Source organism: Macaca nemestrina, chromosome 3 (genome assembly GCF_043159975.1).
Source record: "Macaca nemestrina isolate mMacNem1 chromosome 3, mMacNem.hap1, whole genome shotgun sequence".
Classification (NCBI taxonomy): domain Eukaryota; kingdom Metazoa; phylum Chordata; class Mammalia; order Primates; family Cercopithecidae; genus Macaca; species Macaca nemestrina.
In genome coordinates this window covers 36,705,679-36,722,195 of record NC_092127.1, presented here as the reverse complement: position 1 = coordinate 36,722,195, position 16,517 = coordinate 36,705,679, and the positions used below count along the sequence as shown (strand labels likewise).

The 16,517-nt window shown below is 49.8% G+C and overlaps 1 protein-coding gene across 5 annotated transcripts in view; it reads left to right on the top strand.

The window, feature by feature from the left end:
* LOC105463494 (FH2 domain containing 1) overlaps positions 1–5,533 on the top strand; it is a 54,925-nt gene extending 49,392 nt beyond the window's left edge. For all 5 annotated transcript variants that reach the window (XM_011710613.2, XM_011710612.3, XM_011710611.2 and 2 more), the window contains exon 12: positions 412–5,533. In XM_011710613.2, coding sequence (XP_011708915.2) covers positions 412–2,478 — 2,067 coding nt within the window. In that variant the 3' untranslated portion in view covers positions 2,479–5,533. The remainder of the gene's footprint in view (positions 1–411) is intronic.
* The last annotated feature ends 10,984 nt before the right edge of the window (positions 5,534–16,517 follow it).

Genomic DNA, 16,517 nt, shown 5'->3' with positions numbered 1-16,517 from the left:
AGTCCTCTCTGTCTTGCACTGCTCAGAAACAGAGCTGGCTTTCCTGGGAGTTGAGGTCGTGCGCATGTGTGGAAGGGCAGCCTCCACTGGGCAGTGCCTTGGCTGGAAAGCTGGAAGTTGGACCCAAGGACCGGATAAAAACTGTAGACAGATTGTTGGGCCAGGTCTACGGCATTCACCCTCTCTGGCCAGATTCCTGGTAGCTTTGCAGAGCCTCACCCTCCCTCCACACACACACACAGACACACACACGTGCACGCACACACACACAGCCTCTTTCTCAGTGTAAGACATGACCCAGAGCTCCCCTCCATGCCTGTATCTTTCTTTGGCTCTTAGCGTAGGTGGCTCTGGAACTGCACATGGGTCCCACCTGTCTCATGCATCTTCGGGCTTCTCTCCATCCCTCAGGACAACCACGACCGGGAGGTGCAGGAGCTGAGGCAGCTGCAGAGGCTGAAGGAGCAGGAGCAGAGGCAGCGCTCCTGGGCAACTGGGGAGCTGGGGGCATTTGGCCGGAGCAGCAGTGAGAACGATGTGGAGCTGCTGACCAAGAAGGGTGCAGAGGGTCTTCTCCCTTTCCTGCACCCCAGGCCCATCAGCCCCGCCAGCCCCTCCTACCGGCCCCCAAACACCCGCCGCTCCCGCCTCTCCCTGGGTCCCTCTGCTGACCAGGAGCTGCTGACCTTCTTGGAGAGCTCCACCCGCAGCCCTGAGGAGCCCAACAAGTTCCACAGCCTGCCCCGGAGCAGCCCCCGGCAGGCCAGGACCACGGTAGCCTGCCTGGAGCCTGAAGAAGTGAGGCACCGGGACTCCAGCTTTGCATACAAACCTCAGGCCTCGGGGGGCCAGGAGGAGGCCCCCAACCCACCCTCAGCACGAGGCCACCAGCATCCAGCCGCCCAGCCTGAGGACCCTGCCTCTGCCTTCCGCAGAGCTCGGCGCCAGGGCGTCAGTGTCCTCCGAAAGAGGTACAGTGAGCCGGTGAGCCTGGGCTCAGCACAGTCCCCTCCTCTCTCGCCATTGGCTCTGGGGATTAAGGAGCATGAACTGGTGACAGGGCTGGCCCAGTTCAACCTCCAGGGTTCCCAGGGCATGGAGGAGACCTCCCAGCTGACTTTGAGTGACTTCAGTCCGATGGAGCCACGGTCTGTGGGGCATGAGGTCCCGCAGTCCCTCAGTGCCAGCAGCAGCAGCCTGACACCCATGGGCAGAGATGCCCTGGGGAGTCTCAGCCCAGCCCTGGAGGACGGCACAGCTGCCCCCGATGAGCCTGGAAGTGCGGCTTTGGGATCTGTGGGTAGCAGCGACCCTGAGAACAAAGATCCTAGGCCTCTGTTCTGCATCTCGGACACCGACTGCTCGCTGACCCTGGACTGCTCGGAGGGAACCGACTCCAGACCCAGAGGCGGGGACCCGGAGGAAGGCGGGGAAGGGGATGGCTCCATGTCCTCTGGGGTTGGAGAAATGGGGGACAGCCAAGTCTCCTCCAACCTTACATCCAGCCCCCCTGGGGAGGCTCCTGCTCCCGTCTCTGTGGATAGTGAGCCCAGCTGCAAGGGTGGCCTGCCCAGGGACAAACCCACCAAAAGAAAGGATGTTGTAGCACCAAAGAGAGGCTCCCTCAAAGAGGCGTCTCCGGGGGCCTCCAAGCCTGGGAGTGTCCGGCGGAGCCAGGGGGCAATGGCCAAGCCCGTGCGGACCCTGACCGCCTCGGAGAGCGAGGGCATGCGCAAGGTCATGCCCATCACCAAGTCCAGCAGAGACGCCGGCTGGAGGCGACCAGAGCTGTCATCCCGGGGCCCCTCCCAGAATCCCCCCAGCAGCACAGATACTGTGTGGTCACGCCAGAACTCCGTGCGGAGGGCCTCGGACACGTCGCCCAGGAGGACCTCCACAGGCGCCGAGGAGCAGAGGCTGCCGCGGGGGAGCAGCGGCTCCAGCAGCACCCGTCCGGGGAGGGACGTCCCCCTGCAGCCCAGGGGTTCTTTCAAGAAGCCCAGTGCCAAACCACTCAGGAACCTCCCCAGACAGAAGCCTGAGGAAAATAAGACCTGCCGCTCCCACTCCGAGGGCCCCGAGAGTCCCAAAGAGCCCAAGACCCCGCCGGTGCCCAGCATCCCCCATGAACTCCCCCGTGTCCCGAGCTTTGCCCGGAACACGGTGGCCTCCTCCTCTCGAAGCATGAGAACAGATCTTCCTCCCGCGGCCAAAGCCCCCGGCATCACTCGGACAGTGTCGCAGCGGCAGCTGAGGGTGAAAGGGGACCCCGAGGATACCACTCCCAAGGACAGCGGCACATTGAGGCGAGCCAGCAGTGCCCGGGCCCCCAAGAAGCGCCCAGAGTCTGTGGAGGGTCCCAGTGCCAACACAGAGGCCCCTCTGAAGTCCAGAGGGGCTGGGGAAAGGGCCTCCCTCCGTCGGAAGGACTCCAGTCGGACCACGCTGGGAAGAATCCTCAATCCGTTATGGAAGTGATGGGTGCCTGTCCTCTCCTGCCTCCTGGGATTCAGACGGCGAAGACTGACTTCTGGGATGAGGATGGGGAAAGAGGCAGCATGTCTTTGTTACAGATAAAGCAGCCACTGGTGCCACTGCTAGTGACACTGTCGGGATGGCACAGTCCAGGAGGCCCGTGGACTGCAGCCTGCTGCGCTGAGCCCTGCTGCAGTCCAGCATCCAGAAGGACAAAGGTTCACTACTGTGAGGGCCACACCTCCCCCATGCACCCCAGCCTCCCCCAAACCCCGGATCCCGAGAAAGACTTAATAGGAGTGTAAGGTGACATTCTTATGAAACAAGTCGAAAAAGTTTTTTTCTGGCCAGTTTTTATATATCAAAGACTTTCTTTTTAATATAAAAATTAGCTAGGTGCAGTGGCTCATGCCTGTAATCCAGAACTTTGGGAGGCCAAGGTGGGCAGATCGCTTGAGCCTAGGAGTTCGAGACCAACCTAGGCAACATGGAGAAACCCCGTCTCTATCAGAAACACAAAATTAAGCCGAGTGTGGTGGCACATGCCTGTGGCCCCAGCCACTCTGAATGCTGAGATGGGAAGATCGCTTGAACCAAGGACCCCACCACTGCACGCCAGCCTGGGTGACAGAGTGAGACCCTGTCTAAAACAAAACAAAACAAAAATGAAATGTTTTCGTTTTGGTTCCTTTTGCAGAGTGAAATGCTTCCCGGGAAAAAATACATATGTGTGGGTTTTTTTGTTTGTTTGTTTGTTTGTTTTTGAGACAGGGTCTTGCTCTGTCTCCCAGACTGGAGTGCAGTGGCACAATCATAGCCCACTGCAGCCTTGACCTCCCAGACCCAAGTGATCCTCCCACCTCAGCCTCCCTAGGAGCTGGGACTACAGGTACCAGCACAACTGCCTGGCTAATTGTTTTTTTGTTTTGTTTTGTTTTGAATTTATCTTTTGTAGAGATGTGATCTCACTATGTTGCTCAGGCTTATCTCGAACTCTTGGGCCCAATTGATCCTCCCACCTCAGCCTCCCAAAGTGCTGGGATTACAGGCATGAGCCACCACACTTGGCCAGTATATCCTCAATATGAAGATATTTTTATCTTCCTGTGTTTCCTGGCCTCAGAGTTTCACCTGCCCACACACTGTCCATTGCTGGCAACTGGACTTCCCCACAAGCCTTGGGTATCCTGTGATGGGCTGTGTCTCCCTGAAGATTGTCTGGCTTGCCTACTTCTCCGTGCATGACTCTGGGTGTGAGTCTGTCTAGGAACAGAAGGGAAAGTTGGACTCAGACAGAAATCTGATGCTTCCATGCATTCAGGGCGCACATTGTGAGCAGTGGGGTATGAGCCTCGGGGGCCTCATGGCTGCAGGGCAGGCTTCCCTGCAGATGGGTGGCAGCCCCTGGTAGCATGCTGGATTTCTCTGGAATCTAGAAGTGCCATATTTTAGTGGAAAGGCATCAGGGCTGTTTGACAGTGTACGTCTTTCCAATCCCGTGTTCCTCCATTCGTGTGTCTGTTATAAAACTGAGTGAAGGCTGCTATGACCTGTGTTCACTCTGGTTACAGGGAGGTGCAAACCATTCTGTCTCCCAGCCTTTCTTCTCTCTTTGTGTGCCCCCAACACTTCCTTCTTTTCTAACATGGCCTGGAGAGAGTCCCTCTCTCTCCTTGTCTCCGTCTCTTAATAGTTTTTAACATTGACATCCCTTCCTTGGTACAGTGGTTTTTAAATCCTGAGAAGAACCAAATCAAGTTTTTTAAAGCAGACCAAAAGCATGAAATTGCTTTCAGAAGAATGTATATCATCAGGAAAAGTTTGGGGGCAGGGAGGGGGGAATCATGCTTTTTTCGAAAGAAAGAGTTCAAAACATAGACTTTTTCTACCCAAGGCCCATTTCACGACTCCTCTGAGACTAACTGGGAAATGGGAAAATTATTGGGACTTTTTTTTTTAAGAAACTTTGTTTTTTGTTTTTTAATTTTAGGTCACTTATTAGTGAAACGTCGTTTTAGATCTGACATTGGTAGGTAGATGGATTTAGGCAAATATGATGCGTTTGTGGGGAATCCACATGGTTGATGTTACAGCCTCCATTCTGCAGACTGTTGCCTCTCATCTAAGTTAATTGGAAATGCTGAGCTTCCATCACTCAGCTGAGTTTTAAAGGCAAATGTTAGGACTGAAGTAGTAAAGCACCTGACCACAAAACCTCTTGTAAAAATGGCCTGAGTAGGTATTTCCGGGGCTCCACAAAGATGCTTATGGGAATCCTGAGCTGCTTTTCACCATTTCAAGAAGCCTAAGAAGTTATATAGTTAATCAGGTAGACAAAACAGTTCAAAGCATAAGGTCCATGGTGGTGGGAAATGAATGAAGTGATTCTAAGTTTGTGGATTTGTGGAAAGCAGAGGGGTCGGGACCACTTGGAGGAACCCTGGGTACCGAGCTCCCAGGCCCTTTCTCTATCATGGATGCTGAGTGACTTTGGCAAGTCACCACCTCTTCCCAAGCCTGTTTCCCATATCACAGATGTGGGGCCGTGGCCTTGATTATGGTCTCCACGGGTCCTTCTGACTCTATGAGTCCAAGTCAGGTCAATCACCAAGGACCCATCTCTGCCCTGGATCAGCTCCTCAGAACCAACCCCCAGCATCTCTAAAGCAAAAGCCTCACCCCAAGGGCTGCTCAGAAGAAAGCACCTTCAGCATGAGTTGTTGCTGGAAGATCTAATAAGCTGTGTTTCCTGGGAAGTGGTGCTTAGCCCTGTGGACAACTTGTGTATGCATCTGTGTGAGCAGATGATCATTCTATTACCTTTTATTGGTAGTAAGCTTGGAAAAATAATTTAAGAAAACAAATGGAGAAATGTAAATAAGTTTCCATGTAAATTTGTTTAAGATAAACTGAATGTATTTAATGGTCCATTTATATGTTCTTTTATGTAACATGTAGTTTAATAAAGTTCCTGTTTATGAGAGTCGTGTTTCATCTCAGCTTCTGCCATGGATGTGTCTGTGTGATCTTGCTGGGAGAGTATTCAATTTCCTGCCCAGAGAGAAGCAGAGATCCAGGAGGCGAGGGAGGGTTGGGATGCAGCTGACTTGCCCTCCAAAGCCTCGAGAGCCTAAATGAGGCTGTTGGCTGTGTGTCTTCTTGCTAGCACAGAACCCGCTCATAATTGAGGGCTTAGGGAGTGGGCCTTGCCCCAGGCCGTGGGGATGCAACCCCGCCTCTGACACGCAGGCTGGAGTGCGCAGCTCACGTTATTCCATGCTGAGCTAAGTTTTAGGTCATCTCCGTGGGCCTGGCAAGTCTAGATGGTGTCCTGGGTGTCCTCCTGCATTTTGGTTCAGGACACCATTAGGAAATCACAGCTCACCTCATGGCTGACTCAGGAATGAGCAGAGAGGAGGGAGAGATGGCTTTATATGACCAGCATTGTGCATATGTGAAAAGGAGTGGGGATTATGTCATGTTTCAGTCCTTGCTACTTTCCTGCCTTATCTGAAGTGGGCTAAAGGGACATCCCTGGGTCAGAATCAGCAGATGACAGTAAATGATATTCTTGTTGGGAGTTGCCGCTTGCTCCCTGAACATTTAGAAGCTGGTCTTGTCTGTGTTGTAAGCAGTTTGGGACACCAGACTCCTCCCAAAACCTTCAATCCTGCTGCTGAAGGGATTACTGACATGTACCGCCCCCACCCCACCACCAAGAAAGCTTTTTATTTTTCTAAAGGGTCTCAAGTAATCTTCCGTTTCTCCTTCCCTTTTATTTTATGGCTTTCTTAAAGAACCTGTGGTTTCATCCTCCTAAAGAAATTCATTAAATTCAAGGAAACACCATCTCCTAATTGTTCATTCAAGACTCTGCATATTTATGTGTTAGGGTGAGGGACCCCAGAAGACTTTGGTAGAACTATTAATTCACCTTCAGGGGTGTGTACATTTGTAAATTTATGCCTCTAAGGGTGCAGTATCCTTCCCCTACCTCCCCACATATGGCAGTGATGACATTTTGCAACTTTACGGAATTTTCCATTGAAACTTAAACTTAATTCATCATTATATTTTTGCTATATGCTCCAACCCTGTCAGAAAAAATCGAGAATTTTTTTGGTGCTTGTCCCTAAACACATATAAGCATCAAATATATAAACCAAATTTGAATAAAGGATGTTGCATCTGATCACTCATTAACTGCTGCTTAAAATTATTTGGGCTGTGAGCACAAACAAACTGGGGCACCGGGGTCTCTGCAAAATCACCCTGCGCAGCCTCTGTGGGGAAAGAATGCATAGCTCAGACCGAATTTGTGGCAGGGTTGAAAATATAACCCAGAACACCCGCTCCTCGGGGCTTTTCATCCACTAATATCTCCCGGTTTGGATGTCCCACAGTTCACCGGATCTCCTAAGTGAAGACAAGAGTAATGTTGTAGTTGAAGAAAACGGCTTTTCTGTCTGCTGGGCCAGAGCTCTGCAGTGGGGCTTTTGGCTTCCTGATTGATAGGACAAATGGACTGGCCGCAAGCAGCATTCATAGTCGTTCATTCACAGACCCTTTACCAAGGGCCCACCAGGAGCCTGACGTCCCTGACTACGAGCCATGGAGGGAGGCACCTGGGCGTTTCAGGGAGGATGCCTATTCCAGGTCCTCACCGATGGAGTCGTGCCAGGCACCCGGAGTCAGGTCCTGGGCTTTTCCCTGCGCCTCAGAAACACACTAAGGGGCTGAGTCATGCAGGCAGTCCCCAGCTCACAAGCAGAGGATGTTCCCCAAGTTTGCTTGCAGTGAGATTTGAGGATTTCAGAATGCACTTTCCCAGAGCAACCAAGTCATGCATTATGGGTATGTTTTCAGGATAGCACATTAGAAAGATATTTAACCTGTCCCCTGTGGTCTGAATGTTGTTCCCCCTCAAATTCCGGTGTTGAAATCCTAACCCCAAGGAGGTAAGATTAGGTGATTGGGTCATGAGCCTGGAGCCCTCATGAATGGGATTAATGCCCTTATAAAGAAGGCCCAAGGACGCGCAAGCATCCCTTCCACCATGTGAGGACACAGCAAGAAGTGACCATCCATGAACGGGTTCTCAGCAAACATTGGGTTTGTCAGTGCTCTGATCTTAAACTTCCCAGACTCCAGAACTGTGAAAAATACATTTCTGTTGTTTGTAAGACCTTAGGTCTATGGTATTCTGTTATGGCAGCCCAGGCAGCCTGAGACGCCAGGTGTGGGTAGATTGTGGCACCAAAATTTCTACAGAAGAGAAGCTCACTTACGGCAGTGTTCCTGAGGGAAAAGCTCACTTACGGCAGTGTTCCTGAGGGAAAAGGCCAGGAGCACCAGGAACGTTTCTCTTCTACTTCCTGCCATCAAGTGGAGGTGAAGGCACTGCAGCTTCAGGGCACTGGTGCCCAGAGGAGTGATGTCCACTCTCCACTGCTGGAGAAGAAAGGACCTCTCTGCTCCTGAGGCAGGACTGAATGCAGAAGCAGACACAGGGGTTTCCGTCTCCCAGGTTAACTCCAGGAAACATGGGTCATTTCTCTAACCGTAATTGCCTTTTGGCTGTTCTCCCTAATAGAGAGCACCCTGGGCCAACAGAAGGGTGCACACCCTCTGCCTTCATTTTCTGGGAGGGAGGCTGGATTCAGCCCTAGCCTGCTAGACAACTAATGAGAAGATGGCAGAGGCTGTGTGGATTGCATACAGCTATGTGTGGCCAGGGCCAGGGCCACGGACCCATGAGCCAAGGCCAGATGGTAGCTGGGGAAGTGAGCCACCTTGGTGAGAGCCGGGATGATCACTGCAGGTGGTGAGCTTCCCTCGGTGCCCCTGACTCGACAGTGTTGGAGGATCCAGCGGCACCCACAGCATGGAGTGCTCCTGTGCACAGCCCAATTACTTGGGGGTGGTGATTCCTAGTCCCACCCCAGACTTACAAGCCAGAATTTTTCCAATAGGCCCCCAGATTTGCACTTAAGAAATTTTCCACTGATTGATTTTCCCTCCTGCTGTTGAGACCCACTGGGCTGGAGAGAGGCAAGAAGGCAGACTAGTAAGAATGCCGGGATTCCCATGCAGGCTCATGAGCTGTTCTCCACGCTGGGACCCTCTTAGAGCCACTGACCAGGCAATGTAGTTGTGTTTCGCTCTGATCAAGCAAGACAGAGGCATTTACTCGGAACTCAGCATCCGATTAAGAGGAGACCTGCCTCAAAGGAGCCTGAGGATCTTAAAACATAAGGACTTCCAGTCATACGCATGGCCACTGAGAGTCTGGAGCTCTCAGTCACACAACCTTAGAGCTTCCATAACAATGGCTCCTGGGGGAACATTGGAAGTGACACTTCACTAGCATCTTGCCATAGCTGCCATAGTGTATGTGAAGCATTTTACTAACAAGTGCTGAACAAGGCCACACCCATGTCTGAGTACCCACAGTAAGAATTTGTCAGCAAAACTATTCTTTGGAACCCTGTTCCCTGGACCTCTTGGGTCTTGGAGCTTTCCACAGCCTTCATGAGGATCACTTCAACTTGGGCCTTGGGAGCCCCATCTAGCAGCTGCGGTTCTTTCCCTCTTGCTCTGTGCTGGGGCCAGGCAGGCCGGCATCTGCACTGACCTCACTGGTCAGGAAGGGGGTGGGGTGCAGCTCTCCAGGGTGCTGACTCAGAATGCAGGCAGAAGTAGGGACGCGGGAAGACAGCCTCCCACCCTGTTTTAGGATGTGGAAACCCTCCCTGGAAGGAGGACCGAGCCTGGTTCTTTCCAAAGTGGCCAGCATAGAATAATTGACCATTTCCCATCTCCCATGCTGTCAATGGCTGCTCATCAGTCTGAGAAGTTTGTTGGAAGAATCTGGACAGTCTTGCTACATTCAGGGATGATCTTGCCAGTCTAGGCAAGTGCTGAAGAAGGGTTTGAGCTATATTTGAGTGAAAACAATGGTTCAGTCAGGCTCAGTGGCGCATGCCTGTAATCATAACTACTTGGAGCCCAGGAGTTTAAGACTAGCCTGGGAAACCTAGTGAGACCCCATGTAAAAGAAAAGAAAAAAAAGAAAATGATGATTCAGCTTTGGAAGCTGCCTCAGCAGAAAGAACAGTGCCTCCATTCAACTATGGCTGAGTGGAGCCGTCAACTTCCCTATTGGCTGTATTTCCTTCTTTCCCAAGGCACAAGAGGTTCCCACCAGCTGATTCATCCCTAGGGAGGAGAGGGAAGAGGTGGGCTCCCCTGCAGGGCAGGCTTCTTCACCACTGCTGAGAGACTGAGGCAGCAGAACAGCTTCCCCACCCCCACAGGGCCTCCTACTCCCAAGTTCAAGATCGACTCCAATACAATAGAACTGCGAATCACTAGATAAGCAGCGGGGTAAAGTGCCTAATTGTTCTCAGCTCTTTCTCAAGCCTCTGCTTTTCTCAACCAGTTCACAATGAGTTGAACTCTGGCTGGAGCTTGTCTTCCAAGAAACTCGTGGCTTTGCACACAGTACTCACCACATTCCCACTGTCCTAGTGACCAAGCAGGAGGTGAAACATCATTCCCATTTGTCAAATATCATTCCCACTTGTCAAACATCATTCCCACTTGTCAGTGGAGGAATTCCTTCCCGGAGTTGTGAAGGGGGAGCTTGTGAACCAGTGGTTCCATGTGGCTACCATTGGCAATGTTCCTGGAACGATAGCACCAGAATGAGGTCCACCTGGTCACTGGACATTGTCCTCAGCCCTGGAACCTCCCTTTCAGGAGGAACCTTTCAGGAGGAACAGCATTTGTATATTCCTCTTGGATTCACCCACATGGCAGAGCTCTGGAGTACAAGGACCGTCACCTTATAACAGATTCGCAGTGGGAGTTAGGAAAAGTGTGTAACTCCGGGAAGCACTGAGTCTTGCAGGGATTCTGGAAATGGGGTGCTCAGGTCTGTGTTGTCTAATGGCTCCTCAGAATCCCAGTCATCCTCCACCCCAGCTCGAATACTTATTTTTTTTTTCAATTTTTAAACATTTTATCGAGGAGAAATTTGAAGATACACAAAAGTAAAGAAGCATCATTTCACCAAAGAGGAGATATGGACAGCAAATAAGCACATGAAAAGACACTCCTGATTATCATTAGCCATTAGGAAAATGCAGATTCAAATCACAATCAATAGCACCATACATCTATCAGAATGGCTAAAACAAAAAAAACAGTGAGAGGCTGGTCAAGGTGGCTCACACCTGTAATCTCAATGCTTTGGGATGCCGAGGTGAGCGGATCACTTGAGTCCAGGGATTTGAGACCAGTTTGGTCAATATGGTGAAACCCATCTCTACCCAAAAATACAACAATTAGCCGAGCATGGTGGTGCACAACTGTAGTCCCAGCTACTCAGGAGGCTGCGGTGGGAGGGGCACTTGAACCTGGGAAGTGGAGGTTGCAGTGAGCCCAGATCACGCTACTGCACTCCAGCCTGGGCAACGGAGCGAGACTGCATCTCAAAAAGAAAACAAATGAAACCAAAACAAAAAAGCAGGGACAACATCAAATGTTGGAGAAGGTGCAGAAAAACAGGATCACTCATACATTGACTGGTGGGAATTTAAAATGGTAGAGCCCCTCTGAACAGCAGTTTGACAATTTCTGACATGAAACCCTAAAATCCAGCAATTATTTTACTTGGCATATGCCAGAGAAAGGAAGACCTAAGTTCATGCAAAAGCATGTACACTTTTGGCCGGGCACGGTGGCTCAAGCTTGTAATCCCAGCACTTTGGGAAGCCGAGACGGGCGGATCACGAGGTCAGGAGATCGAGACCATCCTGGCTAACACGGTGAAACCCCGTCTCTACTAAAAAATACAAAAAAATTAGCCGGGCGAGGTGGCGGGTGCCTGTAGTCCCAGCTACTCGGGAGGCTGAGGCAGGAGAATGGCGTAAAACCCGGGAGGCGGAGCTTGCAGTGAGCTGAGATCCGGCCACTGCACTCCAGCCTGGGCGACAAAGCGAGACTCCGTCTCAAACAAACAAACAAACAAACAAACAAAACAAAACAAAACAAAAAACATGTACACTTTTACAGCAAATCAGCAAATTTATCCATAACAGTTAATAACAAGAAACAATCCAGAAGTCCTATAACAAGTGAATGGGTAAATAAACTGTGGTATATGCATATAATGGAATACTACTCAGCAATAGCAAGAAATGAACTATGGATACATGCAAACACCTGGGTTAATTTCCACAGAATTATGCTGAGTGAAGAAAAGCCAGTCGCAAGAGGTTACATACTGTGTAATTCCATTTGTACGCCATTCTTAGAATGACAAATTTATAGAAATGGAGAACAAAGTAGTGGCTATAAAAGGGCAACACGAGGGATCCTTGTATTGATGGAAATGTTTTGACCCCATCAATGCCAGTATCTCGACTGTAAGATTGTACTCTGGTTTTGCAATATGTTGCCACTAGGGGAAACTAGGTGAAGGGTACACAAAATCTCTCTGTAGTATTTCTCGCAACTTCATACATGTAAGTCTACAATAGTCTGTCTTTCTTTTCTTTCTCTTTCTTTCTTTCTTTCTTTCTTTCTTTCTTTCTTTCTTTCTTTCTTTCTTTCTATCTTTCTTTCTTTCTTTCTTCGTCTTTCTTTCTTTCTTTTTCTTTTCTTTCTTTTTTTTTTTTTGGATGGAGTTTTGCTCTTGTTGCCCAGGCTGGAGTGCAATGGCGCGATTTTGGCTCACTGCAACCTCTGCCTCCGGGTTCAAGCGATTCTCCTGCCTCAGCCTCTGGAGTAGCTGGAATTACAGGCATGTGCCATCATGCCTGGCTAATTTTGTATTTTTAGTAGAGATGGGGTTTCTCCATGTTGGTCAGGCTGGTCTGGAAGTCCCGACCTCAGGTGATCAGCCTGCCTCAGCCCCAAAGTGCTAGGATTACAAGCATGAGCCACCGCACCCGGCCAGGTCTACTATTTTCTAAGAATACAAACCTTAATTAAAAAAAAATCTTAGAGCATATGAAAATAAAGCAACATTACATTCCCATGCCTGATAAAAATGAAGGCCAAGAGCGATGGCTCATGCCTATAATCCCAGCCCTTTGGGAGGCCGAGGCGGGCAGATCTGTTGAGGTCAGGAGTTTGAGACCAGCCTGACCAACACGGCGAAAACCCGTCTCTACTAAGAATACAAAAAGAATTAGCTGGGTGTGGTTGTGTGCTCCTGTAGTCCCAGACACTTGGGAGGCTGTGGCAGGAGAACCACTTGAGCTTGGGAGGCAGAGCTTGCAGTGAGCCAGATTGCACTACTGCACTCCAGCCTGGGCGACAGAGCGAGACTGCATCTAAAAAAAAAAAAAAAAAAAGTATATTATACATATGAAAACAATTTCTGCTCTAAATATTACCATATTGTATTATAATAGCAACAACCAAAAATGGAAGCAAAGTAACTAATTAGTTTCATAATCAGTAGATGCAAAAACCAAAGAAAATATTCTGAAAAGAATCTGGACAACAATAACGAAAGCAACAAAAACACAGAACTTTTTCTACCTATCACAGGCTCTTATGAGGATTACAGTTAAATTTTTAAAAATCAGAAAATAAAAATAACGTTAAAACGGCATTAACAAAAGGCAGCCCATTGGTAGTGAGGCCCCAGGGGAGCCACGTGTTCACAAACTAGACTGATGGTGCAGTTTTTAAAAGCTAACTTAAAACTAGCGATTACAAACACAACAAATTAGATTATAAGAAAATATGGAATCTTATAATGACATTTTACAAATGGAAGCTCAGAGAAGCCACATGAAAAGCATCCACCAGCTCAAATGCTTCCGTCCATCATCTTTCTTCTGACCCGTGGCCTTGGAATAGATCTTTCCCTCTCTCGAGCTCTTGGAGCACCTGGGGTCATCACACTGATCCCCACCTGCCTGACTCGACAGTTGTTCCTGTTTGGCCACTGAACTGGGCAGTGACCTTCTCAGGGTGTGTGTGTGTTGAGGTGGTATATTTTTTCATCTGTAGAGCTCTCCAGGACCCAGTGAGGGCCAACATTAAGTGGGTGCTCACCATGTGCAGGCTGATGGAATTGAATACACGAAGGGAAGATGCTGGGATCTCCCTGGTCCTAGGGGAACACATGATCAAGACCCACTGCCCAGGGACCTGCTCCAGATCAGATCTCTGCCTCTGCCTGGGGTTGGCCTCGGCGGGAAAAGGTGACAGCACCCAGGGCTTCTGTTGAAAGCTCCCATAGAGGGAGCAAAGAAAGGGCTTCTGGTAGACGAGGGTGCTTAGAGGCCAGAAAAGGGACAAGAGCAAAGATAAAGACAGTACCAAGTGCCCGAGGCACCTAACCTAGGCTTTACATTGAGAAGAATGGCAAACTCATGGCATCCCAGAAACCCTCAGGCTTGTCAGGAGGGAGCTGGAGTGGTCATAGCCCCCTTGCAGGCAGTTGCCTCCCCCTGTTCTGAACGCTTCTACACCACACCCTCAGGAACTGAGCAGCAAGGAGCAGCCAATGTGCATTTCAAGGCATGTCCTACATCCCTAGTTTGCAGAGGGCTCAACATATTCCAGGGGATATTGGGAAATGGACAAGCTGGGTGCTTGCGCTCTACCAGCAGCTAGGTGGGGCCAGCTTGGACTTTTATTAGCTATTTGGCCTTGGGCAAATTGCTGAACATCTCTGCTTGGGAACAATAGCTGTATCTAATCGCAGAGCAATCGAGAGAGTTAAATGACTAAATGTGTTGAAACAGTGTAAATGTTTGCCATTATCATTCTTCTAGGTCAGAGCACAGACATGGCAACTTCTCAGTTGGAAATGCACTCCTGGAGTTCTGCCTGCCAGAAAGATGGCTGTAGAGACCTGTGTGCCTTAGGTGGGGAGTCACAGCAGCCTGATGACTCAGGGCAGTGACCTATGATGCCTTGACGTCACCCCCATCTGCTTGGTGACCTTGGGTAGGTCATTGAACCCAGCTATGCCTCTATTTCTGCTTCCTCCTCCACTGGAGAAAGCAAGGCATGGTTCCATGACACCTGACAGCACATTAATAGCCAGATTGTGTCTAATTTATTGGATCTATAAAATGCATTTGCTTCCAAAGCCCATGATCTCATCCTCAAGGCCAAAGTCTTCTGGGGAATCCCTCCCATCCAGGACTCCTGGCATCCCTCCCTCCTGGAGAATGTTTGCCCAACACTTATAAGAATGGAAGGTGCTGTCTACATAGCAGCAGGCACTGTGTCCCTTCAGGGAAAGGTCAAGGGAACACACTGTGCCCAGAGCTCTCCCTTAAGGTCAACAAAGCCCAGCAGAAGCAGGAAGAACAGGGAGGCTCTGTCTCTGGGGCCCAGACTCTCTTCCCTGACTCCACCTTGGGATCACCTGCTTCCCAGGCACCACCTGCACTGGTGTGTCCTCCGCCCACATCGACACTGTCACCCCAGCTGTGAAGTAGGCAAGACAGGAGGGGAGGAGACATGTAGTGCCCCAGTGACTGTGGAACACTAGCAAAGAGGAGTCCTCAAGATGTTAGGGAAGGAGTAGAGGCCTGGAGGGTATGAAACCTCCTGGCCTTGTCCTGGGCGAACCTGGGCAGTCACACATCTTTTCTAAATGTCTGTTTCCTCATTCTTCCAAGGGAGGTGGGCTCAGTGTCCAAGTTCCCATCAGGGTTGAAGTTCTTTGATTCTCATGGCACAGTTCTTGGTAAGAGTGTTAGGATGTTGACCCCCACTGCAGCCCACCCCTCTGCTCCAGTACTCACATCTTATGCCCGTAGCCTCCACCCATCTCCTAGAAGGGGCTCAAAGAGCCCTCCCCTCGCTGCTCTTTGTGGTCCCTTCCAGAACCCTGGGGCCTCTTTGAGAACCTGTGAATACTGATGGGTGGTGGCATGAGCTTTGGAACCAGACACACCTGGTTCAAATCCCAACTTTGCACCTATGGATTGGGTTACCTTGGGGAGTCACAGGTTCTCATCTGTAAAATAGTAAAAACCATGCCTACCTTTTGGGGTGCTTATTTAAGTGGTGCATAGGAGGTGCTAAATAAATGGTCAGTTGAATTATTAGGGAAGGCTGTTCTGTGACTATGTCCTGTACGCTTCATGACAATGGCTGGAGCTTTGTTTCCTGATGGGAACACGTGTCAGAAAAATGGTGGGTAGTCAAACAGGCTTACACCCCTGTTCCATCACAAATGAGATGCAACCGTAAGATAAAATAATGATGGCTTATCAGCCAGCACCAAAGGAATTTCCAAAAAGAGAAGTTCTCCGAGCACTTTGAGCATACCAGACCATTGCTTCTCACATGGGGTACACTATTTGGCTGTTTCTAACAATGAAACACATCTCTAAGGCTTGTCACCATGGAGCCCTCTTGGAGGAAGGGGCCAGGCATCTCCCAGGGGCCTCTATCACATTTCCAACCTGTGGCCCTCCCAGCGTGGCTCGGGCGGCTGTGCACAGAGCTTCGACCTGCTGGATGCTGTTCATGGATATCAGCTGGTGCGGGGCGAGCTGGGAGCCAGCCTGGGTTCCTGGCTGATTGTCCAGGTTTCTGCTAACCCATTATGGGACTTAGTGACTAAGCAAGCCACTTGTTCTCTTTGTGCCTCTGCAGCCCAGAATGGGAAGACGGCTTGCCACCTGCCTATCTCACTGGAATGTAGTATGGTCAAGGGAGCTCGTTCTAAAAGGGCTTTAATCTTGAGTGACAGGTGGCATATTGGAACCGAATAGTGGTTTTAACCACATAATATTCTTACCAGGAGCTAACTCTGAATGTTATTTTGCTGTAGATTCAAAATAACATTGCTTAGATATTTATATGTTTATGGCATATATTTATAAACATATGCTCAGATGTTTATAAACCTGAGTGCAAACATAGTCATCAGGAAAAAAGGTTCACCTAGTTGTTTCTTTCTTCATTCTGCTGGTTGATAAATTGGCCTCCCTGAGAAATTTTCCAAGCCCTCAATTCCAATTCAGTCTAGTAACCAATAGAACTGGTGGCAT